Source organism: Chiloscyllium plagiosum, unplaced genomic scaffold (assembly GCF_037043375.1).
Source record: "Chiloscyllium plagiosum isolate Xiang-an unplaced genomic scaffold, Cpla_swu_hap1 HiC_scaffold_15, whole genome shotgun sequence".
Classification (NCBI taxonomy): domain Eukaryota; kingdom Metazoa; phylum Chordata; class Chondrichthyes; order Orectolobiformes; family Hemiscylliidae; genus Chiloscyllium; species Chiloscyllium plagiosum.
The window spans coordinates 70,409,616-70,431,456 of record NW_028270153.1 but is presented as its reverse complement, the minus strand read 5'-3'; the positions used below and the strand labels follow the sequence as shown (position 1 = coordinate 70,431,456).

General features: G+C 44.7%; 1 protein-coding gene across 1 annotated transcript in view; it reads right to left on the bottom strand.

The window, feature by feature from the left end:
• LOC122540775 (transcriptional repressor CTCF-like) overlaps positions 1–21,841 on the bottom strand; it is a 224,243-nt gene that overhangs the window by 125,747 nt on the left and 76,655 nt on the right. Inside the window, exon 12 of the mRNA XM_043676988.2 lies at positions 12,982–13,083. Coding sequence (XP_043532923.2) covers positions 12,982–13,083 — 102 coding nt within the window. The remainder of the gene's footprint in view (positions 1–12,981; positions 13,084–21,841) is intronic.

Below are 21,841 nucleotides of genomic sequence, written 5' to 3'. Positions count from 1 at the left end.
TGTGGAGATCAACCAACATTGCTGGCGGGGAGGGGGGGGGGAGGGGGGGAGGGGGGGTTGTGATGGCTGACAATGTCACCCAGTTTAAATTCTATGGAACACAGATAAGCACAGGAACAGGCCCTTCAGCCCACCAAGTCTGTGTTGAACGTGATGCCATGCTTAACTAATCCCATCTGCACATGGTCCGTATCCCTCTAAAACATGCCTCATCATGTGTCTGTCTAAATGCCTCTTAAACATTTCTATCGTATCTGCTTTCCAAATGTCAGGCACCCAGCATCTGTCCTGGAGCTTTCTGCCCTATGCCTGAAGTGAGAAAGGAGAGAGGAACTACGTGAGATAAAAATGGGTAGTACAGCTGTCAGTGTGGAAGTTATTGAGGGAAAGGTAGTGAGGGGTCCTAGGTGAGTGCATAGCCAGTGCAGAGGCCAAACAGTGTTAGGAGATGGTGGTGTGGAATGGTTGTTGCATGAAACTGTGAGAGAAATAGATCATGAGATTTGGTGAGAGGTGGCTTGAGAAGCAGAAATGGAGTGAGAGTGAGGTAGAAAAGAGAAGATAGTGACATTTACCTTAGTTGGGTGAGGAAGATCATTGATCTTTTCCTTTCACTGCTGGACATTCCTCCAGCCAACTGAGATTGCAATGACCCAGATGGCGACCTTAGACCAGGCTGGTAGGGTCTGATGGCATAGTGTCCTCTGCTGCTCCTAGGGAAAGGGAACATTGTGCTCTGCACCACCTTATCCACCAGGATCTCAGAGTGGCTGTCTGCAAATTGTCCACAACTTTCTCTGTTTTGGTCACCTCCCAGGCAAATGTCAGGAACCCTGCAGAACAGCTCTGGGTGGACAGTGCTGGTCTACGTGCCTTTAAAAGATGGCTTGGGCACCACAGATGACAATTATTCCAGGATATCCAGGCAGCGATGAGGTCTTCAGGCTATGGTGAGTGGTAGAATCAGGCTTGGAGAAGCTCATGGGTATGTGGTATGTAGTTGGTGAGGAAGTTTGGGACAACAAACAAAATATCACATTAGCCCTTCTGGGAAGAAACTCTCCATGAAACTCAATTAAATTGACACTTAGGAATAAACCTTATGATATTTTTGCTAAGTGTCTCACCGCAGTTCAGTTCATTTCACTGGATGTTTTCCCCTTTAAAATTAACTGGTAAGCTCACCATTTGCCTCCCTTGCTTTTCACATTACGTTTTGCTGTGAGTAATGATCAAATGTGATGTGTCAATGTTGGGCACAACCCAGCTGAACAGTGGTGTTAGTACAGTAGGGGGAGGAAGGCTGGTTGGCCTGTCTGCACTGATGGAGCAACGGTGAAAAGGCTGTGGCTTGTGTCAAGCTGTCTGGCTGACGCGAGCTTAACAGCAGGAGGCTGGCGTGCAAGGGGCCATGGTGACCTGGTAAACCACTTCCCCTTCTCCTGAGGAACAGCTGAATGCACTTGAACAACGCAACATTATCCAAAGTGTCATGATAGAGGCTGACAGTCCCCCTCAGGCAAGGCAGGCCAGAGGTTAGAGTTGAGGACACTCTCAAGGATAAATGTATTTTTGTTTTCGGCAGCATGCTGAGCTATAAGAAGATGGGTAGATCACGCTGAAACTAGGCTGGATTTTACAATGATTTTGCACGTCCTACCCGCTAGTTTTAAAGCAATCACAATCAATGTCAAATCCTCATTCCTCATCATCTTCCAATTTGTCTGCAATAAAAGGAACATCTGTCCATTGATAATTCATCAACAAATGTCTCCTCCTTGTTTACAAACATATTTGAAGCAACTTCTTTTGAAAAGTCACAGGTCTGAGACGTTAAACCTTTCTTCTTCTTTGTACACCTGTTGTCTAACCTTTCTGACATTGTTTATAGTTAGATCCCCAGCACCTGCTGGTATTTGTTACTACCTCATTCTGGCACTGGTTCAGGTGTAAAGAGAAGTAGCCCTTTCCTTGACTCTAAGAGAAAACGTTGATGAAAGGTTATTTTCCTGAAGGCAATGTCCCTTCAGAAAATGTGGTTTGCCCAGATAAATACAAATTGAAAAAAAAATCACCTCAAGATTCAAGAAATCAATATTTGGCAGGATGGTATATGCAATCATTCTGTTAATACTGAATACAAAGGTTGTGCCCATTAACCCAAATAAAGACCTGTCTAACTGATAACAGCCTACCATTTTGACTGAATAAAATAGCCTTTTCTTGTAACTTCCAAACAGCACAGGTTGAGGAATGGGCATCTATTTCTGCTACATGTTCTGTGATACGATCTGCACTTGCCACAGGGAAATGGAAGTTAAAATCATGTAGCCCATCCCTCACATTATCCTTACTATTTCAATATTTCTAGCTAGTGTCAAGGGCTTCTGCAACACTATTATAAACGTCAGGTCATAAAGTGTGGTGTTGGGAAAGCACAGTCGGTCAGGCAGCATCAGTAGAGCAAGACAGTCAACGTTTCCAGCATACATTCTTCATCAGTAAATTGTGTACGTGTGTTGGCGGGGGGGGGGTTGCGGCAAAGTGGAGGGACATGGGCTGGGGGCAAGGTAGCTGGGAATGCGATTGGTAGTTGAACATGGGGGGGTGATGGTAATAGGTTGGAGTGGAGGGTGGAGCAGATAGGTGGGAAGGAAGATGAACAGGTCGGACAGTTCAAGAGGATGGTGCTAAGTTAGAGAGTTGGATCTGGGATAAGGTGGGGGGGGGAGGGGAGATCAGGAAACTGGTGAAATTGACATTGATCCCGTGTGGTTGGAGGGTCCCAAGGCAGAAGATGAGGTGTTCTTCCTCCAGGAGTTGGGTGGCTTGGTTTTGGCGGTGGAGGAGGCCCTGGACTTGCACATCCTTGGTGGAGTGGGAGGGGGAGTTGAAGTGTTCAGCCACTGTGTAGTGGGGTTGTTTGGAGCATGTGTCCTGGAGATGTTCTCTGAAATGTTCTGCAAGTTGGCGTCCTGTCTCTCCAATGTAGAGGAGACCATATCAAGAGCAACGGACACAGTATATGTGTTTGGAGTTGCAGGAAAATCTGCTGGATGTGGAAGAATCCTTTGGGGCCTTGGATGGAGGTGAGGGGGGAGGAGTGGGCGCAGGTTTTAAACCTCTTGTGGTGGCAGGGCAAGATGCTGGGAGTGGAGGATGGGAAGTATATCTCTGGTGATGGGGTCTGATTGTCAGTGGCAGAGGATGATGCATTGTATCCGGAGATTGGTGGGGTGGAAGGTGAGGACCAGAGGGGTTCTGTCCTTGTTCGGTTGGAGGGATGGGGTTCAAGGGTGCAGGTGTGGATCTGGTGATGGGGGCTGATTGTAGGTGGCGGACATGGCAGAGGATGATGCTCTGTATCCAGCAGTTGGTCTAGTTGGTCTGTTTGTGGGGCCTCCTCCACTGCCAAATTCTAGCCACCTAATGTGTGGAGGAAGAACACCTCATTCTCCACCTTAGGACTCTCCAACCACATGGGACCAATGTTGATTTCACCAGGTTCCTGATCTCCCCTCCACCCACGTCATCCCAGATTCAACCCTCCAACTTGGCAACACCCTCTTGAACTGTCCTACCTGCCCATCTTCCTTCTGACCTATCCGCTCCACCCTCCACTCTGACCTATCACCATCACCCCCATCTTCATCTACTTACTGCATTCCCAGCTACCTTCTCCCTAGCCCAGCCAATGCCCCTCCCATTTATCTCTCAGCCGCCTGCCCAACCCCCCACTCCCCACATTCCTGATGAAGAATGTATACTCAAAACGTTGACACTCTTGCTCCTCGGATGCTGCCTGACCGGCTGAGCTTTTCCAGCACCCCACGTTTTGACTCTGATCTCCAGCATCTGCAGTCCTCACTGTGTTGACACAACATATTCGAGCATTGCATCTGGCGTGGGCATCCTGCCGTTATACAAATCATGGTCACCACTCTTAATTAACTCTCAGAGGTAATGCAAAGGACTGCATGGTCAGACTGGATGAAACAATGAGAGAAAAAGTGGGGTCTGGGGCTGACCTTGTGAGTACGTGGATCCATGGGTGCCTCATAACGAACAGGGTCGTCCATTCATTGAAATTCATTGTGTACACATTATAGTATATGTGGATGTACATAAGGGCACCTCACTCTCCTTTTGGCCTCCTAACTAAATACAGTGCTATTTGCAAATTGAGGCTGAGTTTGGAGGCTATGGGAAAGCTTGCCATTAATGGGATCTCTGGATTAGAGTGGTGCTGGCAAAGCACAGCAGTTCAGGAAGCATCCGAGGAGCAGGAAAATTGATGTTTCAGGCAAAAGCCCTTCATCAGGAATACAGGCAGAGTGCCTGAAGAGTGGAGAGATAAATGAGAGGAGGGTGGGAAGAAAGTAGCATAGAGTACAATAGGTGAATGGGGTGGGGATGAAGGTGATAGGTCAGGGAGGAGGGTGGAGTGGATAGGTGGAAAGGAAGATAGGCAAGTAGGACAGGTCATGGGGACAGTGCTGAACTGGAAGGTTGGCACTGGGGTAAGGTGGGGAAGGAGAAATGAGGAAACTGGTGAAGTCCACATTGATGCCCTGGGGTTGAAGTGTTCCAAGACGAAAGATGAGGCGTTCTTCCTCCAGGCGTCTGGTGGTGAGGGAGCGGCGGTGAAGGAGGCCAGGACCTCCATGTCCTCGGCTGAGTGGGAGGGGGTGTTGAAATGTTGGGCCACAGGGCGGTGGGGTTGATTGGTGCGGGTGTCCCAGAGATGTTCCCTAAAGTGCTCTGCTAGGTGTCCAGTCTCCCCAATGTAGAGGAGACCGCATCGGGAGCAACGGATACAATAAATGATATTGGTGGATGTGCAGGTGAAACTTTGGGTGTGGAAGGCTCCTTTGGGGCCTTGGATGGAGGTGAGGGAGGAGGTGTGGGCACAGGTTTTGCAATTCCTGTGGTGGCAGGGGAAGGATGGGAGGGTGGGTTGTAGGGGGGCGTGGACCTGACCAGGTAGTCACGGAGGGAACGGTCTTTGCGGAAGGCAGAAAGGGGTGGGGAGGGAAATATATCCCTGGTGGTGGGGTCTATTTGGAGGTGGCGGAAATGTCGGCGGATGATTTGGTTTATACGAAGGTTGGTAGGGTAGAAGGTGAGCACCAGGGGGGTTCTGTCCTTGTTACGGTTGGAGGGGTGGGTCTGAGGGCGGAGGTGCGGGATGTGGACGAGATGCGTTGGAGGGCATCTTTAACCACGTGGGAAGGGAAACTGCGGTCACAAATGGGATCTCCTCTGCATTGAGCATACCAGACACAGGTTGAATGATCACTTTTAAAAAAATCCTTTCATAATGTTGGCATTGCTGATAAGGCCAGCATTTGTTGCCTATTCTAATCTTTCTTGAGTGGTTTGATAGGCCATTTCTAGAGAGCAGTTTAGGAGTCACACACATTGCCATGGGTCTGGAGTCACAGAGACATAGAGATGTACAGCATGGAAACAGACCCTTCGGTCCAACCTGTCTTTGCAGACCAGATACCCCAACCCAATCTAGTTCCACCTGCCAGCAACCGGCCCATATCTCTCCAAACCCTTCCTATTCATATCAAGATGCCTTTTAAATGTTGCAATTGTACCAGCCTCCACCACTTCCTCTGGCAGCTCATTCCACACATGCACCACCCTCTGTGTGAAAAAGTTACCCGTTAGGTTCTTTTATATCTTTCCCCTTTCAACCTAAAGCTATGTTCTGGACTCCCCCACCCAAGGGTAGAGACTTTGTCTATTTACCCTATCCTTGCCCCTCATGATTTTATAAATCTCTATAAGGTCACCTCTCAGCCTCCATTGCTCCAGGGAAAACAGCCCTACCCTATTCAATCTCTCCCTATAGCTCAAATCCTTCAACCCTGGCAACATCCTTGTAAATCTTTGAGCCACATGTAGGTCAGACCAGGAAAAGAAGACAGGATTTTCTTTCCTCAAGAGCACCAATAAACCAAATGGGTTTTTAAACAATTAATAATAGCTTCATTGTTACCATTGCTGAGATGAGTGTTTTGGTTACTAGCTTTACGAGACTGGTTTCATGATTACCATTACTGAAGCTAGCTTTATACTGCAGATTTTAAAACAAACATTTATTGAATTCAAATTCCACAGCTGCCACAGTGACATTCAAAGCCTGTCTCCAGCAATATTACAACATTATCTCTCACTTGCATTCGGAGAATTCAAATTCACAGGCCTAGACACCCAGCATCGGGTTGCCTGTTATTTTCATCCTCTGCCCAACTCCACCTGGTGCTCTACACTATTCCAATGAACTTCAATGGAAACTTGAGAAATAGCACTTCATGTTTTGATTACACTTTATAGCCTCCACACTCAACAAATAGTTTCAGGTGATACCACTAGCCCCATTTTTTTTTCAATTTACAGTTCTTGGAAATGATCAATCTATTTTTGTTTACTTCTCCTCTAGTTATCATAGAATCCCTACAGTATGGAAACAGGCCATTTGGCCCAACAAGTCCACACCAACCCTCCGAAGATTAACTCACCCTGACCCATTTCCCTATCTCTACGCTTCCCCCTGAATGATGCACCTAGCCTACATATCCCTGAACACTACGGGCAATTTAGTATGGCCGATCCACCTAACCTGCACATCTTGGACTGTGGGAGGAAACCGGAGCACCTGGAGGAAATCCATGCAGACTCTGTGCTGTATGACACTATGACACGGGGAGAATGTGCAAACTCCGCACAGAGAGTCACCTGAGACTAGAATCAAACCCAGGTCCCCAGCAGTGCTGACCACTCAGCCATCGGGCCGCACCATTTCTCTAACAGTCACATTATTACTTTCTTTGCACCATTATCCCTTCTTACATTTGATCTCACCTGCTCCCCACCTATCAGGGACTTTCCCTTTCTTCTTTCCTTGCCACCTGTTTAAAACCTGTAACATGACTGACTTTTTCAAGTCCTGATGAATGACTTGAAATGTAAATTGTTTCCCTTTACATAAATGTTGCCAAGTTTATTGAATATTTATAGTATTGTTTCTAATAGTATTTAATATTCATTTATAAAATAAAGCCCACATACATAAATGAAATATTTAGAATATATCAGAAAATAATGAGACCACTAATCCCAACACAGGCATCTTCCCATCCTACTTCTTCTTACCTTCTCACAATTCCCTTTATTTCTTGCTATCTTGTATTATCTAGTTTCCTACAAGTATATTACGGGATGGAAAAAAAATTTTTGTAAAATCTTTACAATCCAGTATAATTCTGGATTATGATGTATTGTTTCAGATAAATCCTATCTGAATTAACAGCGTGGACAGAATTTTAATTATGCTGCTCTCTTTCTGATGCTAGAACAGGAAAGGGACATGAACTCTGACCTTCCTTTTTCCCATTGGATTACAATTAAAATTTAAAATGCTGGGTGTGCATGACGCATGTGTGATTAGGTGCCGAGAAAGCTTTTCAGTTGGAAAACTTGCCACTAGCTGACAATTCTGCTGGTGCAGGCAACTATAAAACAGTTTACAAGACAAACTGGGAGACTCACTATGGCCACAATTTTCCTACCAAACTCTAGTGAAATAAGATTTAGCGAGAGCACAAAGGTGGAATGGATGTTATTAAAATGTAAATTTTACTTGTAAATATTTATACTGGCTTCACTTTATTCATGTGTACATTATGCTTATTAGCTGAGACTAGTTTAATCAAAGAGCTAAATGTATTGGCAGCCCTGTGGTTGGCACACACTGATGGCTACAGGGAAGTTCCAGATTTTTCTTTGTTGTGGAAGCAACAATTTCGTGTTTTGTGTTCAGGAGGATAACATGGCTCCTGACAACCACAAACACTCCTCTGACTTAATCTCTACATCTCAACATGGTGGCAGTCAGGATTTCAGCTCCCCCTGATTTCATCACCCTGCAATGATACATGTCCCATAAAATGCCCTTCCTTATCCTTTCGATACTGAGTTCCGTTGCATAACAAACTGTAAACACAGGCAGTTTCAAAATACCAGTGAGGCTGTGCACCAAATCAGTGGGAGGAACTAATTCCCTGAGGGCTGGTAAAGAGTTCACTTCCAAAAATTAGCTTACCCATCTCTATCAACAGATGGTGCTTCACCTGCTGAGTGTGTTCCTGGTTCTTTCTGGGCCCTTTCTTTAAAAGCTTATCTTCTCTAAAGTATAACTGCGCCACCCAGTGACAAAACATAGAATAAACTCAATTCATCAAAAACATGAGGAGAAATATGAAACACCCCAAATCCGGCTGGAGTAAACATACTGTAGAATTAAGACTGCAGGCTTGTGGTGTTGAGTGTTTCTTTGGTTGGGTGGGCCGGAGGGCGACTGAGGTTTGAGGGGTAGTTTTCTCTGTCAAATTCGTAAAGTGTCAATTTTGGAAAGTTTCATGGACGGTTTCCCTCTGTGAGCCCTAACGAATTTTCTCACAGCATTTCCTCATTACACATGCACCAAGTCCCCACAGCATCCTGCTCGATTTATGCTTCCGCTTGTCAGACTACAGCTGGGTTCTCTTGGGATTTTTGATGCCAGCACCACCTTTAAACCCCAGATGTGAACCTGGTCAAGCGTTGACAACCCGCAGATGCTCTGAAAGGTGTTTTATTTGCCCTGGACATGTTGGAGAGGGTAAGTGGCATCCTGTTTCATCAACAGAGATGTCGGAGCCCTAAAGGAAGGGGGGGGAGGTACATGCAATGGAGGGTGCCCTGAGATTTTGGTGAGTGCATGATAAAGGTCAGGGGGAGCAAGCAGCAAGCTGGGGTTGCCAGGTTACCACTCCTTAACTTTCACATCAGTATGGAATACGGTGTGTAGGTGAGGCTACACCTGGACTACTGTATATTGTTTTGGTTCTCATATTTTAAAAAAAGATATATTGACATTGGAGGCAGCTCAAAGAGATTCATTGGGTTGGTTTCTATGATGATGGAGTTGATTTATCAAGAACAACTAAAGACGCTAGTCATTTATTTGTTATGAGCTTGAGGGGAGATTTCATTGAAACATACAAGATTTTGAGGGGTCTTGACAGGATAGATGTAGAAAAGATGTTTTCATTAGTGGGGGAGTCTTGAACTTGCGAACATTTTTATAGAACTACGGGGCACACATTTCAAACAAAGTTGCAATGTAATTCCTTCTCCCCGAAGGTCGTGAATGTCTGGAATTCTCTACACCAGAGAGCTCTGGAGAGCTCTGAAAATACTTAAAAGTAGAAGTAGGTAGATTTTGAAATATTGCATGAAAGAGGAACTGAGGCTTGGGGCTGATAAGCCATGATCTTATTAATGGTGGCACAGTTTTCAGGGATCAAATGGTCTACTGCTGGTTCTATTCCTTACTACTGAAATTGATCCTGCTGTTGTTTAGCAGCAGCCAATCGAGCCTTCCATGTTTCTCACCTTCACTTCCTGCCTCTCCCAATTCCGACTTGCCACCTAACTCCACCTGCACTTCCCACTCCAAAATCTCTCACTTGCCACTTCTCTCCCAGTGGCCCCGTCCCTCTCCTGAATCTACATTGTGAATGATGGCTTGGGATAGGAGTGGCAAAAGGGAGAGAGAAGAAGTGGGTAGTGGCAGGCAGGAGGTTTACAGAGCAGGACAGGTGATAAGTCAGGAGAATTGAGGACAGACACACTGAGCAGAAGTTTTCTTTAAGAATTAGTAACTATGCTAAAATGAAAATTGTGGAAGCACTATTGCAGAAATTCTCTAATTTACCAACCATATTAAAAATAAAAGACACTATTAAAACATACTTCAAGTGGGGGGCACATTTATAAGGAACACTTCAGCAGCCTGGATGATATTAATTCCCCATTTCAATTGACTGTCTGCCAATACTGCCATACAGAATCAAGTGCAATCACTATTTGCATAAATCAGCAGATTACCTGGTACTACTCCCACAAACAAACACAGTGGGAATGCTTTTGATCGGTCTTTTAAATGATGGAAACACTGCATAGTACTCATCACACAACCGAAAGCATGTGTCAGGAGAACATGCTCCGTTTATTTAGTGAGCACAGCATTTCTGTACTTACACAACATGGACAGAAATACAAAAAGCAATAAATTCATTTCAGTTACAATAAAAATGTCTTCTGACAATATTGCAAGTTTTACAGCATAACCAAAAGAACAAACATAATGCAAAAATTACCTTCAACTTCAACATTATTTTCAACAGTTTGCAACTTTAAACATTATTTCAGAGATAACAGTTACAGTAAAAAGAAACGAGAAAGGGAAAAATTACAAACAGTGTACATTTTCCAATACACATTTCTTTTTGAAAACTATGGGCTGCAAATTTGTCTTGTCCAGTGCTGTAAAATGAGGGCTGACAAATGTTGCCCATTTCATACTTCATCAGGCCCGGTGGTGAAGAAATCCAAACAGTGTGTGAAAGAGGTGGCTTCAATATGTCTACCAACTAAGACAAGTTTATCCCTCAATAAAATTATTCTGTGATCCGTAACTGTGGAATGTCCAAACAAACGTTGATGACTGTGAAACGCTTTGAGGCAATTCATTATTTTGCAGTATAAGTCCAAAAATGTATTTGGCTGATGTATCTTTTGAAAAGCTGCACACCACAAATCAGTAAAGGTTCAGATTTGTTCAACACTATTTTAACCTCTCTCAGAAACATTCCAAAGTGCTTCAATCAGAAATAATGGCTATAGCAACTACTGCTGTAATATCACAATCGTTTTGTACACAGAAAATTCCAGACATTTTAACTGATTATGCACCATCAATTCATTTATTTTGGGAAGGGAGGGGGAGGAATAGGAGGAGATGAGAGAGAGCAACAGCTAATGCCTGATTTTAAATGAGTACAAGTGTCATGACACTTGAAAGACTCTGTTCTGCTTTAACAAGTGCCCTGAAAGTTTTAATGTCTCCATAAACAAGCAGATAGGCATCCCAAATAAAGGACAAAACTACTGACAATTTAACAGTCTCTCAACACTATATTGAATTGTCAGCTTTAATTATTAAAGAAGCAATGACTGATCACTAAGTATTTAGTGACAAAAACATACCTGTAAATCAGGTGATATTTTCCACTTTGTGGGCAATCATCTCATCTCATGTCAGTTTCTATTTAACCTTAATTTAAGTTGTAACGGTAAACTTCTTTTAGACAAGCAACATAATTCTCCTCCACTTGCAATTGTTTACTAAGTTTATGTTGTGAGGCCAGATGCAAAAACAAGGGCAGAAGAACTAGTCATAAACTCTTCACAAGGTTAAAATCTCTCAAAAAGAATGTTAAAATAAGTGATACTGTTAAACATTACTGTGAAACAGACTGAAACAACAAATTCATGATGGGTTAATGGCCCATGTAGCACTGAAAACTTGAAGCCAACCACTGAATTAACAGACAAGGTCAAAGTTCGGACAGATAGACATAGTAGAGATTTGAGATAAACCTAACATAAATGGTAAATGTTAAAAGAACTGGAGCTTAGAAATCTAGATAAAAAAGGCATACACTATTGCGTACTTGGTCCGATCACATTATATTGCTCCATCACCTCCTAAATGAGGAGTGATATAACTAATACTTAGAGCTAAATTTCTGAACTCCATCATGGACATGTATTCCAAACATCTAGCACCATTAGGATTCACTGGAAAGCAGCTTATCAGCTTCAGGAAATTACACTGGGCAACAAGTACTGGTCCAGGAAAGTAAACTGGAATATCTTATATTTCCAAAGAAAATGGTCTTATTCCTTTCTTCAATCAGTTCTTCTGCTTTCACTGCTGAAAACCTTGACTTCTTAAGCTGGCACAAGCCATGATGTTTGTTGTCTACTGGGAATTTACAATGTGCCCAATCTGCATGTCTAAAACTGGGCAAGGGAAGATTTGAATTTGTACAAGGGATTCTCCTAAGCATCAACCATGCTTCTGCCATTATTTCAAGAAATGCCATGTATTTTTGAATGAAATAACATTTGGAAGAAATTGCATGGAAATTCAACTCTGAAATATTGCGTGGTGTCACAGGTCAGCTGATTCATTCCACAGTGCCTACCCTCACAGCTGAACTCACAAAACCAGAGCCATTTAACAGCACTAAGCATCAGGAGTCTGGTCAATTTCCCTTTGCCTCTTCAGTGCTGTTGCTAATTCTGGCTAACTCAACAAGAGAGCGTTCAATGGAACTTTTAACTACTGCAACCAGCCCACCCAATGGGGTACTGTGTTCTTTACTAACACCAGAAACTTGGCAATAAGACCAAGGAAATTCAAAATCTCATATCCATCATATTGTTCACAAGACGTAGCAATTGTACTAATTCTCTGCAAATTAGCTCATCATTTCTTATAGTGGGCACCAGTTTAAAAATGCATAGCATGCAAAGGAGTAGTGAAAACATATGTCCCCTTTTCTTTACTAAACGAACATTGCTTGTATTTTGTCTGTAATTGGCTGGGAATGGTCTTGAGCTGCAACAAAGCTCCAGGAACATGCTTAGATATGAAGGAATTAGAATACATAAGCTATTAACATTATTCAATTAACAAGCTATGAATGACAACATCAACTCAGAAACATAAAGTATAACACAATTTTAGCTTTCAAAAGTTGTTCTGCATTGTTTTACAAATTCTGGCTTAATTTTCTTTTAACAGATGCTTTTCACTTTTAACAATCTTGTCCCTTATTGTGATACACTAAATGTGCTAACTTGAGAACCAACCATCCTATATCCATTCCTAAAGTATTTAGGAAATCAATCATTTTTATTCAATAGTCCTCTCTCCATTTGATGACCTTCTCTTCACAGAATTATCTACTTAACTGCTTGTATAAAACTGAAGTAACATAGGAATGGAGATGGTGCCTTACAGGACCATTCGTTTCAGAATCATCTCAGGGGTGATCGTTTTTTTGCGCTGACCATTCACTGTGGTTAGCTCTTTGCTGCTGTCAACTGGTATGACCTCAATTGTGTGGTTAGAAACACTGCCTGTAAACTCCTGTGGTTCTGATTTCATTCCAGCTGCAGAGGCAGAATGGATACGTGAGTTAAAGATTGTGAAAGAAGTTGATGGAGAATGAGCAAATGAGAGAAGAAAAGGGAGTCAGAGAAAGATGATACATCAGAGAGGAAAGAAGAAGTCAAATGGAATCAGAGGAGAGAAATTTAGAGAGAATGTACCAGAGAAGGAAAAATAATAAGTCACATGAATATAAGAACTAGGTGCAGGGTTAGGCCATTCAGTTCCTTTAGGCTACACTATCATTCAACTAGATCATGGCTGACTTTCTACCTCAACACGATTGCACCTGCCAGTGTTGGACTGGGGTAGACAAAGTTAAATATCACACAACACCAGGTTATAGTCCAACAGGTTTAATTGGAAGCACTAGCTTTTGGAGTGCTGCTCCTTCATCAGATGGTAGTGGAAAATAAGATCATGATCATAGAATTTATAGGTAAAAACAATGACTGCAGATGCTGGAAACCAGATTCTGGATTAGAGTGGTGTTGGAAAAGCACAGCAGTTCAGGCAGCATCCGAGGAGCAGAAAATCGACGTTTCGGGCAAAAGCCCTTCATCAGGAATACAGGCAGAGTGCCTGAAGGGTGGAGAGATAAATGAGAGGAGGGTGGGGGTGGGGAGAAAATAGCATAAAGTACAATAGGTGAGTGGGGGTGGGATGAAGGTGATAGGTCAGGGAGGAGTGTGAGGGAAGGCAGCAAAGAGTACAATGGGTGGATGGAGGTGGGATGAAGGTGATAGGTCAGAGAGGAGGGTGGAGTGAATAGGTGGAAAGGAAGATAGGCAGGTAGGACAGGTCATGGGGGCGGTGCTGAGCTGGAAGTCTGGAACTGGGGTGAGGTGGGGGAAGGGGAAATGAGGAAACTGGTGAAGTTCACATTGATGCCCTGGGATTGAAGTGTTCCGAGGCGGAAGATGAGGATTTTCCTGCTCCTCGGATGTTGCCTGAACTGCTGTGCTTTTCCAGCACCACTCTAATCATAGAATTTATAGCCAAAGGAGTTTAGTGTCATAGAGATGTGATACATTAAACAATTTTAGATTAAATCCTTCATCTTTTAGAATGGGATATGCTGGATTCTGTTCTTTAAATGTAAATCCAAGAACTTCTTTTAAATTACATTCTTAAAGTAGCTCAGCTTTTCAAACAATAGTGTGAAGTCTGTCTGTGTCCCAATGTTGAGTTAGACTGACAAACCCTCTGTATAGTTTTACATGGATTCATGCAGCTTTTTAAGCAAATAAAATGTAATTCTGCAAAAACAAATTCACCCCATAAACTTATACATGTGCGCATGTTGGAGCCGTAGACAGTGTGCATGTGAGTGCGTGCATGTAGGTGTGAGTGCACGTGATAGTGTGTGTGTAAGCTTGGTTAAGTTTGTGTGTGTGTGTGAGTGTGATGGGGTATATGTCTTTGAGAGGGTGCGTGTGTGGGTGTGAATGCAAGAGGTGTATGTGTGTGCATATGAGAGCTTGTGTATGGCAGTCCGTGCGCGCGTGTGTGTGTGTGCGCGCGTGCTCATCCTCATCGATGATGTGTTGCAGACTGCATAGAAGATGACATACTTGTTTGGCTCTCAGAAAGTACTGGACAACGAAGGGTACCCTGTCTATTGCAGCCCGTGTTTGTCATATGAGGAGGTCATTGCGGTTTCTCACTGTGGCACATTGGAACTGGGGGTTGATGATTTGAGCATCGTATCCTGTTCTTATGAGGGCATACTTGAGCACTTTCAAGTGTCTGTCATGTTCCTCCTCATCCAAACAGATCCTATGTATGCTGAGGGCTTGTCTGTAGGGGATGGTTGTTTTAATATGTTTCATAGAACATAGAACAATATAGCGCAAAACAGGCCCTTCAGCCCTCGATGTTGCACCGACCTTGAACTATTTTCAGCTCATCCCCCTACACCAACCCATCATCATTCATGTGCTTATTTCAGGTGGAAACTAGAGAAGTGTAGCATCTTGAGGTTATCCGTGGGTTTGAGGTAGAGTGAGTCTGGGACATTTGACCTCGGTCCTTCGGGTGACCACCTTCCAAGGCAGACTTCAGGACAAGCAACAACTCAAAGTGGCCAAGCAGAGGCTGATAACCAAGTTCAATACACATGGGGATGGCCTCAACCAGGACCTTGGGTTCATGTCACACTGCAGGTGACCCCACTGCACTACGCATTCTCTCATACACATGCACACACACACTCCTACAGACCCGTACACTCACATAGACTCTCTCTGATAAACAAGCTCTCTCTCATATGCTCACACATACAGAACCCCCCCCCATACTCACACACACTCATGCACCCTCTCACAGACTTATAGCCCTTTACACTCGCATACACACACTCTCTTACAGACACTTACAACTCTCCAGACACACATATAAGTTTGTGGGGTGAATTTGTACTTGCAGAATTACATTTTATTTTAATCAAAAACTGCATGATTCTGTAAATAATCCCTTTCTTAGAAATAGAATCGGTCTGAACATTGGGGGCAAAGACAGACAGACTTTAACCTCACACCTCCAATGCATTATCTGAGTTGACATGGCACCTATTGTTAAAGTTCACTTGACAATGTAACTTTTAAAAAAACATTCTGGGATGTACATATGAAAGAAATGAAACCAACATGGTCAGACTAAAAGATGAAAGACTTAACAAACAATCCAGGTCTTTTTCAATATATAATTTCAGTTAATCACACTGTAAAGTTTTGCTATAAAATCCTGTCTTACGATCTTATACTCCACAACCACCTGATGAAGGAGCAGCGCTCCAAAAGCTAGTGCTTCCAAATAAATCTGTTGGACTATAACCTGCTATTGTGTGATTTTTAACTTTGTACACCCCAGTCTAACACCAGCACCTCCAAATCATGACTTCCTTATGTAATTATACATATGAAACTTCCTAATGTATTATTCCTAATGTAAAATATTAATGCAATGAGACCAAAACTGTATACTACTCCAAGTACAGTCTCATTAAAACTCCACTCAATTGCAGCAACACTTCTTTACTCAAATCCTCCTGTAATAAAGATCAACACACCATTTGCCTTCCTAATTTCTTCCTGCATCTGCGTGTTAGCTTTCAGGGATACCCTTTCAACATTAACACTTCCCAATCTCTCACCATGTAAAAGTAACCTCTGCATTCCTGTTTATCCAACAGAAATGGATAACATAATATTTTTCCACACTATATTTCATCTGACATGTTCTTGCTCTCATACTCAGTCTGTCTGAATTCCCCTGAAAAGTCTCTTTGCCTCCTCCTCACAACTCATATTTTCACTGAGATTTGTGTCATGAACAAACTTGAAAATATTAAATTTTTTTCTCACATACAAATCATTATTATAGATTGTGAATAGCTCAGGTCCTAGCATGAGAATGGTTCATTTATTCTGTTCTCTATTTCTGTCCATTAACCAGTTCCCATCCGTGGCACAAAAACAGAAAATGCAGGTGAAAGTCAGCAGGTCCCCCAGCTTGCATTGAGTTTTGCTGGAGTACCAAATCAGGATTGAGACAGAGATGTTGCCAAGGGAACACAGGGGTGTGTTGAAGTGGCAGCAACTGAAAATTTGGGGTCAATTTTACGAACAGAGCGGAGGTGTTCCACAAAGTGGTCACCAAGTCTGCATTTCCTCTCCCTGGTGTAGAGACCACATTGTGAGCAGCGAATACAGTAGACTACATTGAATAGTGGGCAGGGAGATCAGTACTTCACCTGGGTACTTGGCTAGTGAGGAGGTAAACAGGCAAGTGCACCTTCTGCAATTGTATGGGTAGGTGCATGAGGAGGTGCTGGGAATGGAGGAGGAGTGGACTGGGATGTCCTGAAGGGCATGCTTCCTGTGGAATACTGATAAGGCAATGATAATACATTGTTGGTGGCATCCTGCTGGAGATGGCAAAAATGGTGGCTTCATTGAATCATACAGCACAGAAATGCCCCTTCAGCACATTGATCTAAACTGCCAAAAATATACTAGTCCTATCTTTCCTGTTCTAGGCCCATAGACTTAAATTCCTGATTCCTGATGAAGGGCTTTTGCCTGAAACGTTGATTTTCCTGCTCCTCGGATGCTGCCTGATCTGCTGTGCTTTTCCAGCACCACACTCAGCTCTAATCTCCAGCATTTGCAGTCCTCACTTTCGCCATAGCCTTAAATGTTATAATAGTTCAATTACTCATCCAAGTATTCTTTAAAGGTTGTGAGGTTACACGCCTCTACTACTCTCCCAAGCAGGACTGTCCATGCCCACACCACTACATTTGGGTGAAAAACGTTTTCCTGAAATCCCCCCTCAACCTCCTGTCTTTCACTTTAAAATTATACCCCATAAATTCTCTACTTGAATCCTCCTTCTTTCAAATAAAGATAGATGTGTACTCAATAAACACTCTATCAACATTCTCCAGCTTCACTCAGACTACCACCTTGCTCCCTAATGGGCTCTACATTTTCCCTTGCTATTCCCTTCTGTAGGGGGTGGTGTAATTTTTAAATCATTAACTGCTGTAGTAAGCACATAGTAAGTACAAAGCCACCATTTTAGTCTTCTCTACCTTGTAGTAAGCACGAGCAGACACTCCCCCAGATTTTCATGAATGGAACAATGGAAACAGCTTTCCTAGTGGCTGAGGGACCGCCCACAACCACGGCTGTACGTCATCATCCATATAAGGGAGAAGCGGGGAACTCGAACACTGATTGGCTGGGTGAATAACCAAATAATCTCATCCATCAGGAGGACAATGGGGAACTTTAACACTCATTGGCTGAGACAGTAGAAGGCCCAGCCCACTCCTACATGTATATAACGTGCGGGGATTACAATTTGTGTGTGTGCCTCGTGGGAAGCCATTGAGGTAACACCCGGTTCTGCAGAATTGAATAAATAGTTTTGGACGAACTCCTCCGTGTCTTTGTTCTTGGGAAGGGAAGCAGAGTGCCTGATGGGGGGTCGCAGAGTCCCCTATCTTGCACAATTGGGGGCTCGTCCGGGATGCAATAATTATTGCCGGGGCTCTCTTCGGCTCGTGGATCAAGTCTGATACAAAAAGACGCGTCTGGTATATATTTATACTGCTCACTGGATCGGCTTGGTCCGTCAGCCGTCGGCCAAGAGAGTGACCCGGCTCATTAAAATAATTTTGGATCCCGAGAAAAGGAACACACGGACGAGTGCTGGGACGACCGGTTAGTGACTATACGCGGGGGTACACACATTTAAAAAGGCCAGACAACTTCGTGCACGAATCAAGGTGAGAGAGTTTCTTTTTGTTCTTCCTTGTTGGCCGCGTGGTTTTGACGGTCATCTGTGAGAACGCTTTAAGCGTTTAAGACCAGGACCGAAGATAGACCATGGGAAATTGTGGTTTTGACGGTTATCTGTGAAAATGCTTTAGGCGTTTAAGACCAGGACCGAAGATAGACCATGGGAAATCAGACTTTTAGGTCCACTAAGGACAAGTCAGGGAGGACTGTAAATGGAAAAGAAATACCCCCCGATAGTCCACTAGGTCGGAAATTGAGTTTATGGACGGAAAGCAGTAGGACAAAGGACTTAAAGAAAGAGACTATGATAAAATATTGTTGTTTTATATGGACCAAAGAACATATCCGCGCCCCCTCGGTGGTTTGGCCCGAGTATGGGTCTGATGAAGACTGGGTGTGTCAACTCCTAAATATATATGTTAACAGAAAACAACCGTTTGACCCAGAAGAGAGCAAATACACCGCCGCCTGGTTGGCGAGTGACTGCGGGGACCCCACGAGTCTCTATCCTCTGATTCCCCAAACAGACCCGAGAAAGCCCCAGAAGTCTTGGGACGTCCTCACCGACGGTTTGCCCCCTTCTGCCCCGCCCCCGTATGTACAACCCGCGCACGGCCAGGCGTCCAGCGCGGACCTCCCTCCTGTGTCGGATAATCCCGGTTCCCGGCAGGTCATGCTCAGTGAGGGAGAGCCTGCTGGGGGGGACACAGGAGGGGAAGAAGAGCCCACCCCAGGCATTAGGAGATCAGCCCGAATTGAGATGCGGAGAGATCAAGAAGAGAGATTGGGTGCTGAGAGGGTTAACAATGTTGAACAGATGAACCCTTTACGAGAGGTGCCGTTTGGGAACGAACGGACCGGATTCGTAGTACAACCTTTAAATTCTGGGGATATCCGACAACTCCGTAATGAACTACCCCGTCTACTGGACGACCCCGTCAGTGTGGGAACACAATTAGATCAATTTCTGGGGCCCAGTATATACACATGGGCCGAATTGCAGGCCATGATGAGAATACTATTTAATTACGATGAAATTGTCATGATCCGGAATAGTGCAATGGCCATTTGGGACAGGGAGCATCAGGACGGCCCTCAGCGTGGAGAGCAGAAGTACCCCTTAGAGGACCCCCGGTGGGATCATAATGACGAGGGGGGGGACCGGCTAATATGACAGACCTCAGAAACCTTATAATCAGGGGAATCAAAACCTGCGTGCCTAAACAGCGGAATTTAGCGAAAGCATTCGAAGTTGGACAGAAAAAGGATGAATCCCCGAGTGAGTTTTTAGACAGTTTGCGGGAGTCCATGCAAACGTATTCAGGTTTAGACCCCGATGGGGAAATAGGCAAGGGCATGCTTAAGATGCACTTTGTGACTAAGTCATGGCCTGACATTCAGAAGAAATTACAGAAAGTGGAGGATTGGGCTGAAAAAGATGTTGCAGAATTATTACGGGAAGCACAGAAGGTGTACGTTCAGAGGGATGTAATAAGGGAGAAACAGAAGAAGCTAATTGGAATCCTAAAAGAAAAATTGATGTCAGCACCTGTTTTAAGCTTGCCGGATTTTAGTAAGACGTTTCGTCTCTTTGTGAACTCCAGAAAAGGGACTGCTCTTGGAGTATTAACCCAGGAGTGGGGGGGAAAAAGGAAGCCCGTGGCTTTCCTGTCCAAAATTCTGGATCCGGTCTCCCGAGGGTGGCCGGAGTGCGTCCAAGCGGTGGCAGCCACGGCAAAGCTGGTAGAGGAAAGCAGGAAGTTAACTTTCGGGGCCCCCTTGACAGTCACTACTCTCCACCAGGTTAGGACTATCTTGAATCAGAAGGCCGGAAGGTGGCTGACTGACTCGAGGATTCTAAAATATGAAGCTATATTGTTAGACCGAGAAGACCTCCGAATAGAGGTCGGGAACTGCCAGAACCCAGCGGACTTTCTTTGGAAAGGGGAAGGGGAGGAAGGACTGGAACACTGCTGTTCAGACATAATAGAGTACCAGAGTAAAGTGAGGGAAGATCTGAGGGATACCCCCTTGCATGCAGGAAGGCGGTGGTATATTGACGGGTCCTCTCGGGTGATAGATGGGAAAAGGCACAACGGTTATGCAGTCATTAGTGAGACTGGCTGGGAATCAGTGGAAAGTGGACGGCTACCGAATGCCTGGTCCGCACAAACGTGCGAGTTGTACGCCTTGCACCGGGCTCTGAGGAATTTAAAGGGAGTAGCCGGGACAATCTACACTGACTCTAAGTATGCCTTTGGGGTAGTACACACCTTGGGAAGATCTGGAAGGAAAGGGGAATGATAAATAGTAGGGGAAAGGAGTTGGTCCACGAGGAACTGGTAGCCATGATCTTGGAGGATTTGTTGCTACCACAAGAGATTGCTGTAGCACATGTGAAAGGGCACCAGAAAGACAATAAAACGGAGACCCTGGGGAATCAATTGGCGGATGAACAGGCAAAATTGGCCGGGATGGGGAAGGAAGTAGTAACCTGCCTGGTAAGGATTCCCCAGATAGCCGAAATTACCGAAGTGCCCACGTTTACTGACAAAGAGGAAACTCTCCTCGCGTCTCTAGGGGGTACAAAAGATAGGGAAGGGAAGTGGACCCTACCCGATGGCCGCCAGCTACTAAATCGACTGTTGACGCGGGACATTATTGCCCATCTAAACCAAGGGGGTCACTGGGGCGCCCAGGCACTGTGCGATGCCTTCCTACGCCGATATGCTCACCCTGGTCTGTACACAGTAGCCAAGCAGGTCACGGGAGATTGCATAATGTGCCGAAAAATTAACAAAAGGGGGCTGCGGCAGCACGCAAGACAAGGGGGTAGGAGTCCGGCCTATAGGCCGTTTGAGTATGTCCAGGTAGATTACACTGAGCTCCCCCCCATAGGTCGCCTGAAGTATCTATTAGTGATAGTAGATCACCTGACAGGATGGGTGGAGGTCTTCCCTACTGCCACGGCAACGGCAACCCAGGTTAGCAAAATTCTACTCGAACAAATCATCCCACGGTTTGGGCTGCCCCGCGCTATTGACTCTGACCAGGGGAGTCACTTCACCTCGACCGTCCTCCAGAATATGGTGCAAGCGGTGGGGATTGACTGGGATTTGCATACCCCCTGGCATCCCTCTTCCTCAGGCAAGGTCGAAAGAATGAACCAAACCATCAAAAAGCAGCTAACCAAACTCACTAGTGAAATCGGCCTGCCTTGGACCAAATGCCTACCCCTTGCCCTGTTGCAAATTCGCACCCAGCCAAAACGGGATTTGGGCGTCTCCCCTTACGAAATGCTGTTTGGCCTCCCGTTCCATGGGCCGAAGGGAGAACCTCCCTTATTCGAGTCTCGGGACATGTTTGTGCAAAAATATGTGGTGGCTCTGGGGTCTGCTCTATCTCGTTTACGCCAACAGGGACTTTTGGCACAGACGCCGCCCCTCGGGTT